Source organism: Musa acuminata, chromosome BXJ2-6 (assembly GCF_036884655.1).
Source record: "Musa acuminata AAA Group cultivar baxijiao chromosome BXJ2-6, Cavendish_Baxijiao_AAA, whole genome shotgun sequence".
NCBI classification, from domain to species: Eukaryota; Viridiplantae; Streptophyta; class Magnoliopsida; order Zingiberales; family Musaceae; genus Musa; species Musa acuminata.
The window spans coordinates 6,843,058-6,866,518 of record NC_088343.1 but is presented as its reverse complement, the minus strand read 5'-3'; the positions used below and the strand labels follow the sequence as shown (position 1 = coordinate 6,866,518).

Sequence of the window (23,461 nt, the reverse complement as noted above, 5' to 3'; positions counted from 1 at the left end):
CAATTTAATTTAATTATATCTTATATTATCCCTTGATTTTTTTTTAAATTATCTCCACCCTTCACCTCCTCCTCATTCTACTCTTCCCTTTCTCCTCATCCTTATAGTTTATTTATAATCATTATACTTGAGTCATACTTATCATTCTACTCTTCCCTTTCTCCTCATTCTAATCATTATACTTGAGTCATACTTATTTATATAATATAATATTAAATATATAAATTTATCTTAAATTCATCATAAAAAACTTGAGTTATCCTAAAAATATATATTAATTTTCAGATAAAATTATCCTAAATTATCTAGAAAATTCATTATCTTCGAGTTACATTCATGTTATATTCAAGTTACACTCATTCATATAACATATTTAAAAATTTATTAATTTTTATATAAAATTATCTTAAATTCATCATAAGACTAATCACAAAATCCTATATTTTTTTTATTTTCTATTTCCTATATTGACTTAGTTAAACTCAAAATTAAAATAAATTAAATTTGATTACCTAACATATTTTAATATTAATATTAATATTTTTAGATATTTTAAATATAATTAATCATTAAAAATTTGAGAACTATACTATAATTTGATTGTAACAAAAAAAATATTAATTTTTTTATATATTAGAAAACTCAAGTTATCCTAAAAATATATTAATTTTTTTCCAAAATTATCTTGAAAAGTTATTACGTTCTATTTATACTCAAATTACACATGAGTTATCCTCGATCATATAATATATTAAAAAATATTTTTTTTTCTATATAAAATTTTACTAAATTCATTACAAAATAAAAAAACTTGAGTTACCCTAAAAAATATATTAAATTTTTTATAATATTATCATTATCTAAAACATCATTACACTTAAGTTACACTCATTTGTAGAACATGTTAAAAAATATATTAATTTTATAAAATTATCTTAAAATCATCATAAAATTAATCATAAAATTTTATATTTTCTATTTATTATATTGACTTGGTTATACTCAAAATTAAAATAAGTTAAATTTGATTACTTTTAATAATATTATTATTTTAAAAAGATATTTTTAGGATAATTAATTGTCAAAACTTTGAGAATTCTATTGTAATCTGACAAAAAATTTACTAGATTTTAATTTATAATAAATTTAGAATAAATATATATATATATATATATATATATATTAATATATTTTAATAAATTTTATGAATGAGTATAATTTGAATGTAAGATATCTACCAACATGATTTGAAAGGATTTGACTTGAATCGACCTCTAATCTATGTCCTAATTTATATAAATTTATATAAAAAATAATTTTTTTTAATAAATTAGAGTGTAACTTAAGTATAACTTGAATATAAGATATCCAACCTGACTCAACCTAATTTGAAACGATCTAACTCGAATCAACCTGATTCAAATCAAATCGACCCGTAAATCCATCATGCTTAAAACAGTTTGGTTCAACTACATTATTAGGATTTTTGGAAGAAAAAAAAGACACTCTTCCATAAAAACCAAATATAAGAGCATCACTCGCTCATCACCAAGCATTTTTTGTTTTATAAATTGCCCAACGATATACAATATTTTTGGAAAGCTTAGTTTGAATGCAATTTAATGCATGCCATGCATAGCGAAGTTCTAAAGGATCCTTCAAAACCTTCCATTTCATTTCCTTTTCCTCATATTTGTTCACTTGATTTGTTCAAATTATTTTTGATATTTATTGTTTAACATATGAATAAATGACAATGGAATTACAATGCAATAAATAGTAACGTTATAAGGATTATTTTTAATTTAAAAAATAACAATATTTGTCTGTGCCATGCGAAATACATACCCGTTCGATCAAGATCAAACGGTAGCACGCATTTCAAACGATCACCGTCGGATCCTACGGGGTGGTGCTATATAGACCCATGTCCTCCGTTCCACCTTACGGGACACTTTTCTCTTTCTCCTCTTCCACATCCATCGGCAGCGAGAGACTCGCGGGGCGACCCCTTTTCGCCTCTCTCGTCACGGGGAAATAGCGTGAAGATGAAGGAAGACGAGAGGTTCGGTTAATCGCTACAGAGGAAATTTTTGTCGATCGTGAGTCTCGGTGGATGAAATCGAGCAGCTCTTTTGCGGAGGAGTCAAACCCGTAGATCGAGGTACCGTTTTATCTCTGCTTCATTCCGATCCCGAATTCTCGAGGTTTGGGACTCATCAGAGTCTGCTCTTTTCCTGTGGGTTTCTGGAACTATTTCTAATCTCTTACAGATCGATTTCTTGCCGTGCTTCTTACCATTAATTTGCTTTGTTGTTCTTCAACTATAAAAGGAATATTGAATGACGATCGAATGTTAAAACCCCCCTACGCCATGTTCATTCTTCCTATTCTATTGTTTCTTTAAGTACTTTGGTGGAAGAACAGATTCAGAGGAAGAGGGGCGTCGTCGCCCAAGAGATCTCTATCGCGCATCTCGTGGGAGTACATCAATGAGCAATTGTAGTAGCTGTTCCCATTCGTTCGCAAATGGGACGTATCCCTACTTCCGATCTGCAAATCAGCAGACCCCTCAACTCAATTGCTTCCTCTTGGAATAATTAGTGATGATGTGTGGATAGGAGAGTTGTCTGCTAACTGAATCGGTGGTTCCCATACTGCTTCCTTGATACAGGAATCTGGTGCTGATGTCAGGAATTGACCTCCACATGTCATCTTCAATGCCGTAATTGCATCGATCCTAAAGTAAATGGTCGTATCGAAATGGATTAAATCAAGTAGCAGTATGAATTAATTGTAAGCTTTCCCAGGTTTGATTGTAGTTCTGATAACTGTAAGACATGGAATAGAGCCTAGGATTTGACCTTCGCAGTTACGTGAAGGAACCGCCAATCTCGGATCAACCCTCTAATAATTGTGTCACGTAGTTTCCTCTGCGGTAGGCAAGAGTTGTCCACCCAACAATATACCCCTGCTTGTGTTGCAGTGGGGGCTTAAACACGACAACGAACACGAGTATCGACGCCATAATGCTTGCCTTGGGACTCGTGACAACAATTTACATGCCTAAGCAGTCACGTCTTTGGAAGGCTTACCAGTATTTGTACTCGAATACCGGAGAAAAGAACTAATGTGATGCGAAATGTTCGCGTCAACCGTTTCTGTTGCCCAAACAAAACTCCACCCACGTCACCAGTTCTCTTGGAAGCTATGGGGCCACTGCTGCTTCCAATCACCAGGCAGCACAGCATCGGCCTCCTTGTTATGTAGGCTGCCGTGCTGACCAGGCTTATGTGGTCCAGAGCGAGTGGGGCGGTTCGCTCTAACACGCAATTCGTGCCATGTGTTACGGCATGTTGCTTTGGGAAGTCCCACAATTTTGCACCCACCAAACCATGGTGCGACCTCCAATTGTCGTCTGCCGACGCCCGATGGACCGCTAGTTTGTGGTCCATAATATCGACGTGCCTGTTCATAATTCGCTTCATTGCTGGAATGATGACCTGAACGTCTACTGCATTTCAGGTGTCCCCCATTTTTGTTTCCCTTTTGCTGGTACAACCATCGCCAATCCATTCATGCGACTTGGAGGACTTGTAAGGGTTGTTTCTGAATATTGTTTTTGTAGGTGAACCGAGATCTTCATATTGAAGGTCTTTTGGCAGCGACAGACACAGGGAGGAGCAATGGATCATCAAGAGGGAAGCAACGACATAGATGGCATGGAGGGCGCGTGGCGGGAGATAGAGAGGAATGGATCGGGGTTGTACGAGAATGAGGAGGCTGGGAGTATGAGGGAGCCACTACTGAGGAAGCGCACCATGAATACAACCTCGCAGATCGCTATCGTTGGCGCCAATGTCTGCACCATCGAGAGCTTGGACTATGAGTAAGGCTTGATCTTAAATTATCTATTGGGTTGTGGTGGCATACGCACTGCCATCTTTGTTTGAGTACTTATTTCGTAAAGTATGCAACTTTCCTATTTTAAAGTAGTCCAGATGCAATTTTGTGTGTGTTTTTTTCCCTCTCTTCTGTCGATTTGGATCATCTGTAAGCTGCAGTTTAACATGTAGTTGACTTATGTTGGAATATTAAATTAGAGCATTATATACCATTAGGAGTTTGATCAAGATTAGAAGTTACAATATACTTTGAAGGAGTCATGGTTTTATATATGTCGCATGTAGCCTTCTAAATCAATTCTCAGAGAGCATTGATGAATAAAAAAATTAGATTATTGCCTCTAGAACTCTTTTATAATTCTTCTTTGTTAATTTTTAGATTTACCATCTTCAGAGCTATTCCTCAGCAGGCTTGAACTAGGAGACTATTCTAATTTCCACTATGGTGTCATCTGGTTTGCAGAGATATTTTCAGCATGAGAATGTGAGAATAAGTGAAGAATTATATAAACAATATGAGATCACAATTTACCGGAATTGATTACACTAAAGTTCATAACTAGTCCTGTACCAATAGCAAGAACCATATAGACCTTGCCTGTCTCTGTGCACCATCTTCTTTCTATATGATTTCAGATCAACATGGTGAAGATTATATTTATTTTCTTCTTCTCAGCATTTTATAAATAAAGGTGTGGCCACATACTTAAACATTCTTAAAATGGTTTTTTAAGTGGATTGCCATGAATAAGATTTATAAGGTTGATTGTGATTAATTGTTAATGCCTTCTTGTGACACTCAAATTTGAAATCTAGAAATTTTTGTATGTTTTATCTTTAATATATATGCCATTTGCTGCAACTCAATTATTTTTTCCCTACCTATTTTATGATGTCAAATAAAACTTCAAACTTGTTATGCTATATTTGGAATGATGGATCACAAAATCAGTATTATTAGATCACTATGAACTTTCATGTTGTTTTCAAATTGTTTATGAGCATCGGACCTGGTATCTTTTTTCTTTTATGCTTAGATAAAATGTCTTGGGACTGTCATATGGCTATTTGTTAATCATAAATGATCTCATTTTGTCTTAGAATTGTGGAAAACGATCTTTTCGAGCAAGACTGGCGGTCGAGGAAGAAAGTCCAGATATTCCAGTACATTGTCCTCAAATGGACTCTTGCTCTTCTGATTGGTTTGGCAACAGGGCTAGTTGGCTTTTTCAATAACCTTGCAGTTGAGAACATTGCTGGATTTAAATTGTTGCTGACGAGTAATCTTATGCTTGAGCACAGGTAAAACCAACTTACGTTAAAACCAACTTACGTTATCACCATTTTTTCTGAACATGCATGCCATTGAAATTGGCTGAATTACTTTCTGCTATCAAATAAAGAAGTATTGCACACAGCGACAAATAAATGTTAATGGCAAATATTATAATGCAACAAGCTGTTCGTTGAGGATTTATAAGAAAATTCATAAGTTTTAAGTGCTTTTGTCTTAAATATCTAGGCCAATTGCTTTCTATTTAATATGTTGATTGCTAATACAATTCGTTTTAGACAATGCCAGAATAACTTATGTTCTAACAGACCTTTTTTAAAGGTTTTTCTGTGGGAAACTGGAATATAACAAGATCCAACAGGAGATCTGTTTCAAGAGTTTTAGCATGAAACAAACCAAAGAGTTCTTGCAGAAAAATGTTTCACAGCAAAATGATGGACCATTTTGCCTCAACAGAACTTAAGTCTAACTGGGCACAAAAAAGACCTTGTTTGCAAGAATTTTTGCGGAACGTTAAATTCTAAAGAAGGCTCTAATTGTGATGAAAGACTGGATATTCCTAGCCATCTGCATTTTTTTTCTTGATTTTCCTTTTTGTCAGATGAACGACAACAAAATTAACTTCCTGGTGATGTTTATTGTGGAATGGTTCTTTGAATCTAACAAATTAAAAGGTAAAGTCGGGATTGAACTTTGGATTCACTTCCATAATCTTTATTGATTTCTATTAATCTTCGGGTGACTGGATCTATTTGTTTTAGATTGATTTCAGCTGGATTGCTAAAATTGACTGCTTTCCAAAGTTTTTATTGTATAATCAAGAATTTTATGCTTGTGCATGTGCTTTGTCAAGCGTATAACAATGCATCTGAACAATTTTGGGTTTCAGAACATCTTTCAGATGCATCACAAAAGGCTAATCATAAAATATAAAGTTTTTCTGGTGTCATGCTTTAATAGTTTGCAAACTGCCAGAGTTCAAGTTAATGCAAAAAGAAAACGCCAAAGTTCTTTCGCATTTGCAGAATAATATCATGTAATTGGTACAATTATGGTTCCAGTACAGGTTCTTTGCAGCATTTTTAGCCTACTGTAGCATCAATGCAATTTTGGCAGCATCTGCAGCTGCCCTCTGTGCTTATGTTGCACCTGCGGCTGCTGGGTCTGGCATTCCTGAAGTGAAAGCTTATCTAAACGGAGTCGATGCTTATTCCATACTGGCTCCTAGCACGCTCTTCGTAAAAGTAAGTTCCAAACATAAACTATTTTCTGAAATTTTCCGGTCTTGTTAATCACACACAGCTCCAGCCATGAACTTGTGAAAACACCCTCCTAAAGAGCATCATAAATTTTAAATTCACATTCCACCACAGAGGTAGATGCTAAGTGATGACAGTGCACATCCACTCAAATTTTTTTTTATTGCTGCCAATTAGTAGAGGAAGAAAACCATCATATATGGTTTAAAAACAATCTACAATTGTTTTCATAGTTGCCTAATCTCTTTTTATCTTTCTTCATCCTGTCTTCTCTTGAAGCACTCCAAGCAGTAGACAAGTGCTTGTTTTAAATATGTGACAGTTCATCTGTAGAACAAAATTATAACTGTCTTACCTAACTTCCTTCTATGGTTATAGTTGGACAAGTAAGACACAAAGTTATCACTAGTTTTTTTTCTTTTTTCCAAAAAGCAATAACTAGTTGATCTATGCAAAATTCTTCATAAGAGGGGATCTTTCATGATGAACTTTATCTTTTACTAGGATATCTTTTCCAAGTTTCTTGGAGTTTTGACCATAAGCATCCAGCTACAAACTGAATAATATGTCTGACATGACCATTTTTGTGACAAGGATCATCTCAACTTTCTCGAAATATTTCTAGTTCATTCCTTTTTCCCCCTAGGAAAAAGACAAGAAATTCAGTTTGCTAGCTGATCATCTTGTAACAACACTCACTTTAGGAACTTGCCGATGGGGGAGGGGGGCGGGGGGTGTGGGGTAGGTAGGGGTATCAGGAGATACGTATCTGTCAGATTGGGAATTTATAAACTGAAAATGTTCAATTCCAATTCCTGGTCTTGAAGCAAATATAAAAACTCCATTCAGCAGATCTACCTCTAAATCAAATAAATCTTCTACCTGATTGATCAACTAAAGATCGTATGAGGTCTTTACATTATGCAGTGTGGCAAATCAAGTATCAACCATAAACATCATTGCAAAACATGTTGTTCTGCGTATGGATTAGTTGTATATAGTGCATGGTGTTTATTAATTTATATTTCTTGATTCTCTAGATATTTGGGTCAATCGGTGGAGTTTCTGCTGGATTTGTATTGGGTAAGGAGGGGCCTATGGTGCACACAGGAGCATGCATTGCCAACTTACTTGGTCAAGGTGGATCTCGCAAGTATCATCTGACTTGGACATGGCTCAGGTACTTCAAAAATGATAGGGATCGACGAGATCTGATAACCTGTGGATCAGCAGCAGGAGTGGCAGCTGCCTTCCGAGCACCAGTTGGTGGTGTTCTCTTTGCTCTCGAAGAAGCGGCTTCCTGGTAATCCTACTTTTTTTTTTCTTTTGGCGCTGCAATTGTGATATTAGTTCAGCATTTATGACCATCGATAGACAATTCTGGCTGCCATATTCATATAGATTGAAACAAATATTATGGCATTTGGTTTAGCAGTAATAATTATTGGACATATGTTTCCTCAAAAGTAAAAATTACGGGATACTACTTTTAACAAATAAATCAAAATTGAAGACAGGATCTGCTTTTCACAAATTATTTGTGTTGATGCATCAAAATGACATTATTTTTAGAAATGAAAGAATTTTAAATGATCATGTATTTTGAGCAAGGCAGTTTGCAAAGCGTTTTTTTCTTACCTCCAGAGCTCGACAAGTGCCAGAAAGCAAGACTCTTCGAAAATTGAGATGGCAGATCTTGATGCCTCAAAAACATGCATTATTATCTTACTAGTTGTCTTCATTTTCCTCAGGTGGCGAAGTGCGCTTCTGTGGAGAACATTCTTCACAACAGCTGTTGTTGCTGTATCATTGAGAAGTTTAATAGAGTATTGCCGCAGTGGAAAATGCGGGTTGTTTGGCAAGGGAGGACTAATAATGTTCGATGTTAGCTCAAGCGTTACCACATACAGCACTCCCGATCTGATAGTCATAATAGTTCTTGGAGTAATTGGGGGAGTATTCGGAGCCCTCTTCAATTACCTTCTGGACCGGATTCTTCGAACCTACAGCTTCATCAATGAGTAAATTCCTTACATTCACTCTGTTATTAATGATATCAATCCTAAGAAAAATTTTCGAGTCGATCAAACGATTGTATTTGATTGCAGGAAAGGTGCTCCGTTCAAGATTCTCCTCACCGTGGCCATATCTATCCTCACATCATGCTGCTCTTATGGGCTTCCTTGGCTCGCCAGCTGCACTCCCTGCCCCGCACATCTCCAAGAGCAGTGCCCGACCATTGGCCGCTCCGGCAATTTCAAGAACTTCCAGTGTCCCCCGGGTCACTACAATGACCTTGCCTCCCTCTTCCTCAACACCAACGACGATGCCATCCGCAATCTCTTCAGTGCCGGCACTGACAACGAGTTCCATATGTCTACCCTTTTCGTCTTCTTCGCTGCGGTTTATTGCCTTGGACTCGTAACATATGGCATTGCTGTTCCTTCGGGTCTCTTCATCCCAGTTATCCTCGCCGGTTCTACATATGGTCGAATGGTTGGGACTCTGCTTGGCCCTATCTCGGACCTCGATGCCGGCCTCTTTGCCCTCCTTGGAGCAGCATCTTTTCTTGGTGGAACCATGAGAATGACTGTTTCAGTCTGTGTCATCCTCCTTGAGCTCACCAATGACCTGCTACTGCTACCTCTGGTGATGCTGGTTCTTCTGATATCCAAAACAGTGGCTGATAGCTTCAACAAGGGGGTCTATGACCAGATTGTTCGGATGAAGGGCTTGCCTTTCATGGAGGCCCATGCAGAGCCTCACATGAGGCACTTGGTCGCAAGGGATGTGCTCTCGGGACCCCCCGTCAGCTTTTCTGGAGTTGAGAAGGTGGGAACCATAGTACATGCACTAAGATTGACCGGTCATAATGGATTTCCGGTGGTTGATGAGCCACCGTTCTCGGATGCCCCTGAGTTAGTCGGGCTGGTGTTGAGGTCTCACTTACTGATTCTGCTGAAAGGGAAGAGATTTTCCAAGGAAAGGGTGAAGACTGGGGTACGAGAAATGTTACAAAGGTTTGGTGCCTTTGATTTCGCTAAAGCTGGATCAGGGAAAGGACTCAAGTTGGAAGACTTGAACATCCTCGAAGAGGAAATGGATATGTTTGTTGATCTCCATCCTGTTACGAATAAATCACCCTACACGGTGGTTGAGACGATGTCATTGGCTAAGGCTGCCATCCTCTTCAGGGAGCTCGGACTCCGGCACCTCTGCGTTGTGCCAAAGACACCGGGGGTAAGAACTCCTTTTATCTCTATAATTATAATTATGCTTAGTTTTCGTATATACTGTCAGTGGTTTGTTACATTGCCAATCACTTCTACGATAAACATGTTCATAACAATATCGCATTCGAATAGCTACAATCTACTCATAATTATGCCTAGTTTTGTATATACTGTAGTGGATATCTATCTATCTATTCACGCGTGTGTTCATATTTTACAACTCATCAGCTCTGACCGACTCATTGCTACACCTGTTTGCGTGCAGACGCCTCCAATTGTTGGAATCCTTACTCGACACGACTTCATGCCGGAACACATTCTTGGATTGTTCCCTCATCACCACTCCCACAAATAGGTCATCGCTGTACTTATATTTCTTTGCCTGTCACACTGTTACTGCAATATCTATCAACATATTAATATCGCTGCAGACTTTTTTTTTTTTTGCTCTTTTTATGAAAGAATACAACTTAAAAAGTCGATTGCATTCCACCGTTGTTACACGAGTTCTTACGGCTCCTCGAGGAGGATAGGTTTTTTGCCAATCTCTGCTATTTGGTGCTTCGTATCCGGTCATTCTCGAATTCTTATGGACAGAAAAGGGCCATTGCAACCCAAGATGGTTGAAACACACAGCAAACACGACGGATTACATAGGGAATAAACCCAAAGGACCTTGCTGCACGCTTTCAATTAGTGGATGAGCTCATGCAATGGAGTGCAACACACTATGATTGATCTTTGTATATTTTGTACAAGCAACACTGCACAAGGAAATCTTAAAGCTTTTTAAAAAACATGGTCGTGCTTATGCAATGGAGTGCAATACACTGCGATTGATCTCTCTATATATGTTGTACAAGCAGAACACTGCATAAGGAAATCTTGAGCTTTTCAAAAGAACATTGTTGTGTTCTTAAACTGGCAATCAGAATCTACTACTAACGCAAAAATATGACTCTGTTATTGCTGGTTCCTCTACGGTCCATCCTCTCAGGGTTTAGAACACCTGTTTAGACTACAAAACGGCAACCCATCGAGCTCCAACATCCAAATTAAGACCAGCCATAAGGCACGTTAAGAATCAAACATACTTGGGAAGTCGGAACCAATGATACTGATGACAAGCAAGGGGTCCAGTAAAATCACGGGAGTATTCAACAGAAATTTTAAAATGGAAAGAAATCGAATTCCAAATAATTTTGTAGGCTCATGCATATGTATATATTCATAAATGTGGATGCATGGTCTGATAATTGGTCCCGATAGATCATGAGATTTTGGGTCAATTCTCCGTAAAAAGTAACATCGAATGTACAGAATGGAGCGAGATAGCATTAAAATTTGCAAGAATTCTCCAGCTCATTCCAGAGTTTTGAGAAGCCTGAACAAGCCAGCAGCCTCCCTGATGCGGGAGAACTCGATGCAGAATGCCTGCACCTCGATGAATAGATCATGAACTGCATATCACGACAAACAACCATAGGAATGTCATTTACCAGTGTGGGACGACATGCATCACGTCATCCATGCTAATCTTAACGTACAATAATAAACTGTCACAACAATTTTTTTTTTGGTCACATAAACTACAATACATATTCGATCTAAGAAGACTGTCCATTTTGAAAATGTAATTTTCATTTACATGATCAAATAAACCTAAATCATCTTAAAAGTTTATCAGCAAGTCGGGCAGTCTAACTATACACAAAAGAAGAACCCAAAATGAGAACCAATGAGGTGTTTAGGGGGGGGGGGGGTCTATATATATAATCGTATCCTTACAAGTACAGAGATTCACTATTTTAACACAACCTCTGGTCATTTAGATTGTGAGGATCGACATGCGAAGCCAACGTAGAGTCAGGAGGGGCAATCTGTGCAGCCCTCATCACACTAAAATCTGATTATGTACACTGTAAACTGTTGAGATATCAATAATAAGTGCTCTATGTGAACCAACTACGATCTACGTAAGCAACTACCACATGGTAGAGTATCGCAATGACAAAAACTTAGTACCAGGGTACAGAACATCTTGATGGGCAAAGTTAAAGAAAAAAAAGGGTACCAGAATCCATAGATAACTAATTGATCATTTCATTACCTTTCCCTTTGCTTTTGATTGTTTCCTAACTACGCTGACACTCATGACCAACACAGGGATTTGATCCTAGATCAAAATCAAACATAAAACTGCAACAAGGACCATGACCACCACCCACTACTAAACTTAAAGAGCATAGAGTTCCAGTAAAACTGTATTCTAGAGCTTGAAACGAAAAAAGACAGTTCATAACTTTCATACAAAAAGGACAAACTAACAGAGAAAAGTAAAAAACTTATGTTTAATGCACTTAGAAGCAGGGAAATGGCAGCATAAACATCAACCATGAATGTCAGTTCCTCCACGAGAGAGCATAAGTACACTATAATATATAAGCATGCTGAAAAGCAAACTCACCATTAATGATCTTGTTCCTGATAAGACTCTGTAGAAACACACAAACCAACCTCACCAGTCTGTTTTGCATGTACTTGTCCTGCATAATAGACAAAACATCAAATTAACAATTTAGCGGTTCTGTGAGTTTGTCATAAAAAAGACAACATCAAATCCAATAGAATTTAAAGCACAAATTTCCTAGTTTTAGCATGTGTACACTAAATGAAGAACAGTAAGATCCATTGAAACACCCAACTGCTATAAGTAACAAACATCATACATCTAAATAGCAAGACAAACAAAACCGTAAGTAGACATTGTTGATATAGCAAAATATGTTTCTACAAACCTACACTTTTAAGACTACAGGAGTACAATGATTTATAGTTTACAATGATAGTGCAATGACAAACACTAGACTGCTAAACAGTTCCAAGCATTAATGAACATGTAAACATAAACTCAATCAAAATGAAAGTTTTGGCTAAACAGCCAACCAGTCATTAGCATCATAATTAGTTCCCCTGCTCTTGATGTCTGGGTATGAATTATTATGTTTCAGGTTATATCAACCAGTTTCTGACAGTATCAGCTAAAAAGATCCAAAATCCATTTCTAGAAACTCAAAAGATTGGCATGAGCAATTTACAGGAGACAATGACAATAATAAAAAAAGAAAGAAATTAAAAGATTATTGTCGACAAGGTTTTAGGTTTCTATTTCTTGGAGACAACACTTATTCATCACTTGATTATCTTATTCAGAGTCAATGTAGACTACAAAATTAACAAGAATCTTCTGTTTTCACAATTGAAGCTCAGAAACTCAATGTAATGATGCTGCCTGAAAACCAGATCTTCAGTCTGACCATAAAATAGAAGAATAAGCATAAATCCTCAACAATGATAATCAAAGTACCATCAGTATCAAAAGTGCTGCTACCTATGGAGCTCTTCTGCAGGCAAAACTTGATGTCAGCTATAAACATGGCCAACTAGAGAATAAGTAATTGAATGACCACTGTGAATTGATCTAGCAACAAAATAAATTTAGACAACGGCGTGTTTCCATGTGTGCATCTAGTAATGAAACATAGAACAAAGTACAAGATATTACAGTTTCATTGGCAATTGCTATACAATGAAAGCACGTAATCCGAGGAAGAAATGGTTACACACTAAGTTCTAGATGATGATTGATCTAACAGATGAAAGCATATGAGCTAAAACATTAGAAAAAACATTAAGGTACTTTTCTCTCCACAAAACTCAAAGAACTTCTGTACCATTTCACACGCCTGGTCAAATATTATACTACTACTACAAACACGTAAAATCCCAACTCAAAACTTATACTAATGAATGGTTAATTCAGCAGAACCAGATTCAATCAACTTTCCTCACTGCCAATATTATCATGGTGTGAAGTGATCGTGCTGTTTCAGGTACAGGACATGTTTCGATGATTTGGTTGGGGACTGATATGTACCGGTTACCAGCTGGGATCACTGTACCACTCAACACACAGTACACCGGTATCCGCTGGTGTTTCAAAAAGGAACAAAAAGGAGAAGAGGAAAGGGCAATGGAGGAAGGTAAGAAAAGAGGAAGGAGGAGGAGGAGGATGGAAGAAAGAGGCGGTGGAGGAAGAGGAAGAGGCAAACGGAGGAAGAAGGAGAGCAGGCAGTAGGGGAAGAAGATGGAGGGAGAGGAAGGAAGAAGAGGAAGAGAAAGAGAAGGGGAGGAGGAGGCATACGTCTCGAAGCAGCACGAGAGATGTACTCGTGTTCGGGCAAAGAGGGCTTGCAAATGCATATCATAAAAGTTTAAACGAGTTGAAGTCAACCCGTTTTAGTGGGTCAGAGTGGACCGCCCCGGTCCACGTACGTACTGCCTGTTTCGTACATGCTAAACGAGTCGAAGTCAACCCAGACAAAACAGCAGTCCTACTGGGAACAGCCACATGCAAATGAAATTACTCTCTTAGAGGCTTTGGAAAAGACCATTTGCTAATGAAAAATAGCATGTTTTCACCAATTAGCTACAAGCAGTGCACAAAGTACTAAAATAACTGAAAGCCAATGGTTTTTTCAGCTACAAACAAGTCAGTAGATTGCAATCAGTATCTTCAAAAAAGGGGAACATTTGAGGATGAAAGTGTGGGAAGACCTTTATGTTTTCGCAGGATGATATACAGTTAGTGATGTACATGTGTACAAACTCTGTTGGGAGGTTAACTGCAGTTGTAAGCCTGTTTACTACTTCCATTGAGTGTAGACTCATTTCCATATTCACAAGAACCGTGAAGTACCTGCACAACCAAACTCAGGAATAAGTATAACAAAATAACATATACATCACTAGTAAGCACATGACAATTAAAATGTTTTACTCTGAAATTTCGGGGGAATTCATCAACTTTGTAAGAACTTCAACAGCTATAAGTGGATTGTGCTCAACTAGTTCCTACAAAAGAGAAATACGGATGCTACCAGATTAGAAACAGCATCAAATAAAAATTAACCATATAAGCACAGACATCACAAACCGGAAGCTTCAGGGGAGTAAGTCCGCAATGATAAACAAGTTTTGGGTCCTTTGCTAGTTCTAAAACAACTTGCTGCAGAAAGAAGCAAATAATAGTAACCGTTTTGCACAAGTATGGAATCAACAAAGGTAGGTTCAAGCCAGAAAACTATTATCAAAATTACGGCATAGAATCAAGACTTGTAAAAAAACTATATAGTTGCTATTATTTTAGTTCGGATCTACAAGCACAAAAACAATGGCCAAAAGAAGGCATATAAATCGACAAAAAACTAATATAAAATTTAAAAAAACACTATTCACATAGGGAAACAATTCATATACAAATGAGCCATCCTTCTTATCGCATGAAATATTCAGCTAAAACTGTTTAATTGTCTCAGAGCAAGACCTCCTGTTGGGAAGGTACAAGTGGACCTTTCAATGCTTTTGCAATCAAATCTCTAACAGCTGCTCCCCGACTGGTGTCAGCACACATGCCATAGTCCCACAACAGCTCATGATTATTATCAGGATTGAGCCACATAAGCTGTACAATAAATTTTCATTAACAAGAGATCAAAATATTGAATAATAAGCTCTCGAGTGAAATCTTACCTCTCCATCTAATACTGGAAGCATCGGCGGAACAGGCCTAATCCACTGGGGACCCAGTCCTTCCAAAGATAAGTTCTGCAATGAACCTATTATAGCACTGTCTCTATCCTCAGAACCAATTCTTGGTTTAGCTCCTGTTAGTGATAAATTTGGCCTGAAACCATACAATATTGGGGAAAAAAGGTGTTAGGTAAAGTTAAAATTAACCAAATCAATTCTTTCTTTTTCTTTTTTCCTTATGTGGAGGGAATTGGTTGTACTCAGATGAATTAGCATCAAAGCCAAGAGGTACATCTGGATCAGGTATAACATTTTTAACCGCTGCTGCTTGGAAAATACTTTTATATGACTCGGACTGCAATCCATCTACATGTTGCTTCTGCAGCTGTTCATGTTGCAATAGAACCTAAAATAGAAAAAAAAAAAAAAGTCATCAGAAGATCATGCCAAATCATATGAACCAGTTGTTTCAAGCAAAAGGCTTTATCAACTAAATTATCCTCACAAACCTCATACTTACATAGGACGATGAGTCAAATCCTTTTATGTAATCCACCGCTGACTGCTTCATAACCTGATCAGAAACCAAATAAAAATACGTAGAAAACAGATTGGAGGAAATGGATGAATCTTATAAGAAATACAAATGAATTTAGCATTAAAAGAAAAAAAATCCCAACTGTAATAAATGTACTGAATATATATGGATAAATGGCTTAACAAAAGAAGCTTGCAGATGTTAACATTTTGTTATTTATTTTTTTAAAAGGCCTGTACCCATCGTCAAAATTTGAGATTGACAGAAAAAAAAACTACTACACTTCGAATGAGCAAATTTCATTCTAAAACATGAGAGAGATAAAGAGAAACAAAATGCATCAGAAGGTTATAACTTTTTTATATATGCATCTAAAGATCATAGGTCACTTAAACAGTATAGATTCTCCCTCATTAATTCTCGAGTGGAAGGATCCACATAAAAGCCTTGCTTATCCTAGCCAGGATGTGTTAATATCCATGTATATAAGCATACATATTCTACAACATATACATATAATTTGATTTAACTTTTGAACCTGTCCATATCTTCATCTGTTTACTACCATGAGAACAGCAACCAAATACAACGCAGAGTACCAACCAAATACCATTAAGCAAGACATATAAGATGCAGAACCCCAGTTTTGAACCCAAGAAATATTCCTGATATATCTGAAAAATAAAAAGGAACCAGACGAGCTGCATGACACATATACTAAGAACTGGTGCATAACCAGTCTAGTTTGTATATATTATATAATAGGCATCAAGGGACCCAAGGGGTTTCACCAGGAACGGAACAAAAGTTACCAAGAAACAGGAACCAAGGAACTGGTTTCATCTGGGGTTAATGGTGGTGATTTTTGCCCAACCATTCAGACCAACCTAAGCATAAAACCAGGTCCATCTGCATATAATACTGTATGAAATCCAGGTCTGGACATAATTTTGTACTTAATTGTAAAAGTTCTAGTCCAGATTTATAATTGGAGGAATCGATTTTTTCTACCTAGTCTTTCACCAGGAACGGAACAAAAGTTACCAAGAAACAGGAACCAAGGAACTGGTTTCATCTGGGGTTAATGGTGGTGATTTTTGCCCAACCATTCAGACCAACCTAAGCATAAAACCAGGTCCATCTGCATATAATACTGTATGAAATCCAGGTCTGGACATAATTTTGTACTTAATTGTAAAAGTTCTAGTCCAGATTTATAATTGGAGGAATCGATTTTTTCTACCTAGTCTCTTCAGAATTCAAATCTTTCCATCTATCACTTAAAGCAAAGAAAAAAGAAAAAAATCATGAACTGGTTCCTTAAATAGTTGTAAGTTGTTTAAGACATTGATTGCTGAAGGAAGAAATGATCTTTCTTTCCCCTTCTCACCACAGCCTAATTCTTTGACCCCTCATCACTTCTTGGCCGCATGATTCGTTGTGCCTACAAGGGATTATATTTGCAACTTTTTTTTTAATTCAAAACAAACACATCTCAAACTAAGTTGAGGTTGCTAGGCATGATCATATGTACTTGATATAAAATAATAACTGGTAATTATATAGTTCAATGATAAATGAAACAAAACTCTAAAGTATTCCAGAGAAGATATGACTCTAGAAAAAATTTGACCTAAATTATATAGAAGCTCCTGAAATGATGTTTTTTCCTCACTTTTTATTCCTCTTGTACTATTTCATCACATTTAAAAATTATGCAAAATATTTATGTGACTAACTAAACAAATCTGAATCCAAAGAAATAGCTACCAGAACAAATGCAACTGCAAGGGGAGGAGACAAAAGAGCAAACCTCTTTGTTACTGTTCCCACCAATAGATCCCAACAGAAGTTGAATAAATGCCATCTCCATTTCCTCTAAGGCATCATCTGTTGCTGCCTGTGAAGACAAATAGTAGCTTTATAGAAAAATTGAATGACAAAAGATCATATTTTTGCCAGCATTAGAACCCAGCACTGACAAGCTAGGTGTTGTAAAAAACTATTCTGCAAGGATTCTTCAGTTTTCTACCCTTAGAATAAAGGGCAGAGTGTGCAACTTCTAGGTTTCATGTAGCTATAAACAAATGTAGAATCAGACTAGTCAAATTCAATTGACAATTATTTTATCATTTGGAATTAATAAAACAAACAGGTTTCCAATACCTTGATATACTGACCACATTGTACTAGTCTGAGAGCTTATAAGTACCAATGTACCAACAGCATTGGTTGGAACCAGCACATCAAAATTTTGTCAGTATTCTTATTTGTATACCAAAACAAATACCATACTAACCAGTCAATGCAGTTCAATAAGATTCAGGTGCATAACAATATGGGCGATTAAAACCTTGAAACAGGACAACTAGAAGGGATAACTCCTAAGATCTGCTATACAAATCAAGGAACGCTTCCATGATAACACGCTGCACCCTAAAAGTCTTACGTTTGTGCACAATAGATTTCTATATGATTTATCTTTTTCATGTATGTTTAGCATATAATGATTATAAGAATGCCCAAACCACCTGTCACCAACAAATCAAACCTAATTTGTCTTGGTTAAAATAAACTTTAATTTCGATTTGATGATATTGTAGCTTGGATTTCTTTGCAAGTAAAGATAGAATTAACTACAGATACCACATAGCCAATGGTATTAATGGTTCTATGTTTCAGCCGGTATACTAAAATCTTAAAAGAAGCACCATAGTACTTGACTTGTACCATTCTGGCTGGAGACCAGCATGGATCCGATACCCAACACATCAAACCCTATTAAGACACATTTGGTGTCATTTTGCATAACATACTATTGCTTAAGCAGGAGGTTCCAATTATCTCAGTAACGATTATTTATCAAGTTATGAATTATATATATTGAATCTGAAAAAAAAAATATATCCAGCTTGACCCTTTGGTTCCATATCAATTTGTGAGAATTCGGTGATAGTGTACATGATTGCTTGTTTCTCCAGTCCACTTCCTCATTGTTTCAGATTATTTTTAGACCATTTAGCTGTCGGCACCAGTTCACGTAATCACATGAAAATAATAGTGATGTGCACTCAGGAAATGTCAAAATGCAACCAATCCTTGTAATTCTAAATGTCAAGCATTTGGAAGAAATGCATCAGAAAGAAATTGCCATACTTACATTTACAAGTAATGAAATGAATGGGTTCAACGATGACGGCTGAGAGGAATAAGTCTCATGAAGAATAGCATAAGCAACCAAACGCTGGCTGGGCTTAAGCAAAACTTTATCCTGGGTATGTGAAAAAAGTTAAAAGCAGGCCGAAGCATGAGATAACACATTCAATTAGAGCAGCAAATTACCATAAGGAGAAGAACAAAGGGAAAGATATTACATTTGCACTATCAGAATTCATACCCAAATACTTTTGCAGGACTTACGAGTAGTGATCCTTGGCAATAAAAGATCACAGGAAGAGAAAAATTGGGCATTAAAATATCACAAAATTCATTTTATAAGAACATCACAGTAAACTTTCTTGCAAACAACTATGTTAACATATATAACTAATTTATGGTGGAATCTCTGAACAGACAAGCATTAACACTCAACCAAAAAAAACTTCGGTCTCAGCTTCAAGAAGAAAATATAAATTGATGGGCATCAACAGATTATTATAACCTCAGTTTCTACCACGATAATGGCTGACTACATTTCCATGCAAACCTCAAAAGTTCTGCAGGATTCTAGGTGCTATAAAGTGTGAACCAAAAACCCTTGTAGAACAAAAATATCAGTAAGTATCAAATTCAATAAAAAAATGTTAACGACAAGTGAATGTTTCTAAAGAAGCTCATTTTTCATTTCACAAATACCATCAAAATCATGGTGCTGAAACTGATTCAGTTTCCTTGGGACAAGATGCATGGGGAGAGGCAGGGAGAAATTAAGAAAAAAATAGTTCCTCCAAACAGCACCAAGAGAAAGAATCCAAATAAAAGCTTCGTAGTTAAGGCTCTAAAAACATAATGATTGCATTGAAATAGAAATAATTTTATGCATGTCATATTGTCACTTATGCAGCTTGCTATGGGGAAAATGACAAGGCCAACAAGTCGGCACCACGTGGCTGACATATCAGCGCAATATGACCGACATGCTGACACCGTGCCGCCAACACGTTGAGACCATGCGGCCGACACGTTTGCCATGTTTGGCCAACAACCGACTTACACAGCTGACATTGTCGACACCATGTGGCAGATATCCCAGGCCATGCGACCGATACGTCGACGCCATATGGCAGACAACGGGTTGTCGCATGGTCGACAAGTCAGATCCATATAACTGACACCTTGATGCCACCTCCCAGCCATGTGGCCGAATCCTGGGCCTCGAGGGGTGGCCCACTACCAGCGAACAAATTCCACATGGTGAGCACAAAAACTCCCCGTGGTTCCACATTCTCCAACCAACTAGCCACCCCCGTCGTCCAATCCACGTCACATGTTAGGAAGCTACGCAATCCCAGACTCGATGTGGGCTAGCAACAGTTACGACCGGAATCGGTGCTCCACGTTCGCATGAAGAACACACCATGCGAAGGAAATGGCATCGAGCACCCACTATAAAAGGGGCTCCAATGGTATGTCAGAACACACAGATTCAAAGCCTATCCGACTTGTCCGGCCTATCCATTGACTTAAGCATCAAAGGGACATCGTCAGGAGTGCCCCAACGCAGTTTTGTAGGATTTGAACGGCTAGTAGTGAAGTTCGATTTGAGACTAGCTTGGGAAAGGAACCAGGTTGGTTCCAAATTCAACTTCCACTTCGAACAACCAAAAATTGACCAAACACATCCCATCTTCTTGAATTCTTGTAGACTTATAATATACATGGCATTTAATGTTTAAATATACTACTTGCACATAATGGAGAGCATATGCATGTACCACTTAATTGACAACCTACATTTGCTAGTCAAATGAAATGTCTCTCTAATAATAGTACCAATTTACTTAAAATTTGGATCCCATGGCAAGGATAGAATTCAGTGTCATATTAACCTCAACAGCAAGGTTTGTCGAACCAACCAGTTCGGCCGATATTTACCACTTCAACTATCGACTGGTACACGGAACATCCCACACATATAATATGTGTCAGTTTTCCTCTTTTGGTTAGGGATCACGACTCCTCGCACTCACGAGCTGCATGGGTTGCACAACCATCACTTAGTCTCACAGTGCCATTGTTCACTACTCAAATGGCCATCATCATTTGTCACTCACATGGCCTCCTCCTCCTCTTTTCTCTTTCTTCTTCTTTCTTACTCCTCACCTCTTCTTCCTTTTCCTTCCACCTCCTTTCTCCTCTTACTCCTCTTCATCCTCCTTCCTTCTTCTTCCTCCCCTTGTTGCCCTCCCCCAATGGTTCACAGTATGTTCCAACATACCAACACACTGTACTCCAAAATGGACCAGAACAGATTCGGTAATTGGACCTTCAGACCTTGCTCAACAGATTTCTCAACCGCAATTCACATGGAGTGATAAAAAACACACTAAATATACTTTGTTCCTAATACAAATCACATGCATGTTAACACTATGATCAAGTTCTGATAACTTGAAATATAACTAAAGAATCGTCCCACTAATAACTAAATTACATGTCACCACCAAAAAATCTATCTCCTGAAAGAAAATATTGAAGCCAGGTTTCTTCACACCCTATGCAGACATTATATTCAGGAATCAGAAGAGGGGTAGCTGCTGAATTACTAACAAGTATTATAGATAATGAATAATGTAAAATAGAAAAAAAAAACCACATGACGAAGAAATGAGGTTGATGAGAATTTCAGTCCTATATTGGACGCCGAATTCCTACTTCAGTCTAAATAATCTGGATGAAGACTTCTGAACTGAATCTAATGGCTCAAATCTTGCTCTCAAGAGCTAACACTACATATATACTATGCTCGATGCTCAGCTCATTTCCCATTCAGTAAGACAAACAGGAAAAAGTCAAAGTCCATAAGCTGTTCCCACCAAGCCATTGTCTTAAACTCCACTTTTTAGAAATTTATAAATTATAACAAAGAACCTTCAGCTGCATTGATGCTTGCTGACAACAAAAATCTTGGGAGTATTAATCCAGTTGGCGTTTCCAATCCTCTGGGCTACTTTATGGTCTTCGCATATTGCGAACAAGCACATCAAAAACAAAGAACAGACCGTTTGATGCAAAAATAATACAGATTTCAGATTGCAACCAGAAACTGTGAAAATAAAGACCAGAAAATAAAATTCAAAGACAGGGCACGTCAGTACTCACTTCAAATTGCATACATCCAAAAATATTTTGTTCAGTACACACAGCATTTCTCCTGCCAACGTTCCCAATCCAATAGGCTAATTTATGGTCTTAGCAAAGTATGAACAAACGTACCAGAAACAAAGACGAGACTGTTTGATGCTACAATAACACAGTTCGGATTACTACCAGAAGTCGTTACAATTGAAAAGGACACCTCAATATTGGCTAATCAATTGCGAGGATCCAAGAACATTTCGTTTAACGCATACAGTCAAATATATATATTCGAAGAAAAAAAAGACCCTTTTAGTTCATATACCACATCCTTCGTCAAAAAGTAAAAAAAGAATAACCAAAAGAGATTGCGCAAATGTACTCCCGATGCATGATCTTCTTGTTGATACTATTACATTATCATATCAGTATTCTCTTCATCAAATGCTAAAGCAAAAACTTCAAACAATGTTAGAAGAAAGCAAATAAAATTCTCGAATATAAACCAGAAGCAGAAGGAAAAAAGGCACTTCGTCATTATAAGTTTTCCAAGACATGGGAAAGCCAAGACCCCCAACGAAACAAATTCCAGGCAGAAATTAGCAAAAACGTATCAAGATAAGAGGAGGAATCCAGAGCAACCATCTTAAAACCCAAGATCAAGCAGCAAATGCCCTAATAACTCAAGCCCCCATAAACCAAATCAATCAAAAGAATCAAGAAACAACAAAAGATGTAGGACTTCATCTCCTACCTCGAGGAGAACAGCGAGGGAGGAGCAAACCCTAAACCGGGCTTCTCGCGCGAACTGGGATAGGTAATCCGCGACGATCTCATCGAAGGGCTTCGATTCCGCGTCCAGCAAGGCGAAGAGATTCTTCGATTCCTCGATCGATAACATGGTCGCGATCGAAGGAAAAGCGATGCGAGCAGCACCAAACACCGAGAGGGTTTCCCCGGGACTTGGCGTCGACTCGGAAGTGTTCGGGGGAAAAGGGCACCGTACCGGTTAAAACGAAGTTTGTAACATTTCCACTCATCTTGCCTATTATAACGCTATGCTGTCGGGTCGGATTCGGATCAAATCCAACTTGAGCTTATAACCTGGACGGATCCTAAAATTTAAGATCCGTATCCAAAAATTAAGCGTGTGTGTTGTATATACAAATAGAGTATAACTGCATAATGCTTATTATAGGTCATACTAAGTTAATGCACTCATCAACATAAATCTCAATAGAAATATTAATTTTATTTTCCCATATAATGCATTTAGCATAAAATTAAATACTTTTAATTGGATGCTTAGCACGGTTCTTTATTTTGTTCTATACTACTCATTT

General features: G+C 37.4%; 2 protein-coding genes across 6 annotated transcripts; one reads left to right on the top strand and one right to left on the bottom strand.

Annotated features, from left to right (window-relative positions):
- The first annotated feature begins 1,952 nt into the window (after positions 1–1,952).
- LOC103987210 (chloride channel protein CLC-c) lies at positions 1,953–10,121 on the top strand. 4 transcript variants are annotated; one of them, XM_009405446.3, is made up of 8 exons: positions 1,953–2,164; positions 3,629–3,889; positions 5,007–5,207; positions 6,266–6,443; positions 7,499–7,761; positions 8,210–8,479; positions 8,567–9,698; positions 9,957–10,121. In XM_009405446.3, the coding sequence occupies exons 2-8, from the start codon at positions 3,687–3,689 to the stop codon at positions 10,044–10,046; spliced, it is 2,337 nt and encodes a 778-aa protein (XP_009403721.2). In that variant the 5' UTR covers positions 1,953–2,164; positions 3,629–3,686; the 3' UTR covers positions 10,047–10,121. The 4 variants fall into 4 exon arrangements, with proteins under 4 accessions (XP_009403721.2, XP_009403722.2, XP_064968010.1 ...); XM_009405447.3 differs by lacking the exon at positions 1,953–2,164 and adding an exon at positions 3,333–3,525; XM_065111938.1 differs by lacking the exon at positions 1,953–2,164 and adding an exon at positions 3,476–3,555.
- Positions 10,122–10,881: 760 nt separating this feature from the next.
- LOC135614498 (uncharacterized) lies at positions 10,882–23,129 on the bottom strand. 2 transcript variants are annotated; one of them, XM_065111939.1, is made up of 12 exons: positions 22,873–23,129; positions 18,982–19,092; positions 17,635–17,721; positions 15,804–15,857; positions 15,544–15,689; positions 15,284–15,437; positions 15,078–15,215; positions 14,688–14,759; positions 14,532–14,605; positions 14,309–14,450; positions 12,159–12,237; positions 10,882–11,151 (listed from the first exon to the last, which is right to left on the bottom strand). In XM_065111939.1, the coding sequence occupies exons 1-12, from the start codon at positions 23,017–23,019 to the stop codon at positions 11,054–11,056; spliced, it is 1,302 nt and encodes a 433-aa protein (XP_064968011.1). In that variant the 5' UTR covers positions 23,020–23,129; the 3' UTR covers positions 10,882–11,053. The 2 variants fall into 2 exon arrangements, with proteins under 2 accessions (XP_064968011.1, XP_064968012.1); XM_065111940.1 differs by lacking the exon at positions 14,688–14,759.
- Positions 23,130–23,461: the final 332 nt, after the last annotated feature.

Bases quoted from the DNA above. Each gene is read 5' to 3' on its own strand.
- LOC103987210 (XM_009405448.3), top strand. The intron at 5,208-6,265 runs GTAAAACCAACT...GTTCCAGTACAG, and splicing joins AATCTTATGCTTGAGCACAG to GTTCTTTGCAGCATTTTTAG. The intron at 7,762-8,209 runs GTAATCCTACTT...CATTTTCCTCAG, and splicing joins CTCGAAGAAGCGGCTTCCTG to GTGGCGAAGTGCGCTTCTGT.
- LOC135614498 (XM_065111939.1), bottom strand. From the start codon at position 23,019: ATGTTATCGATCGAGGAATCGAAGAATCTCTTCGCCTTGCTGGACGCG. The intron at 19,093-22,872 runs GTAGGAGATGAA...TCACATACCCAG, and splicing joins CCCTCGCTGTTCTCCTCGAG to GATAAAGTTTTGCTTAAGCC. The intron at 11,152-12,158 runs GTGAGTTTGCTT...CGTGATATGCAG, and splicing joins CAGGAACAAGATCATTAATG to TTCATGATCTATTCATCGAG.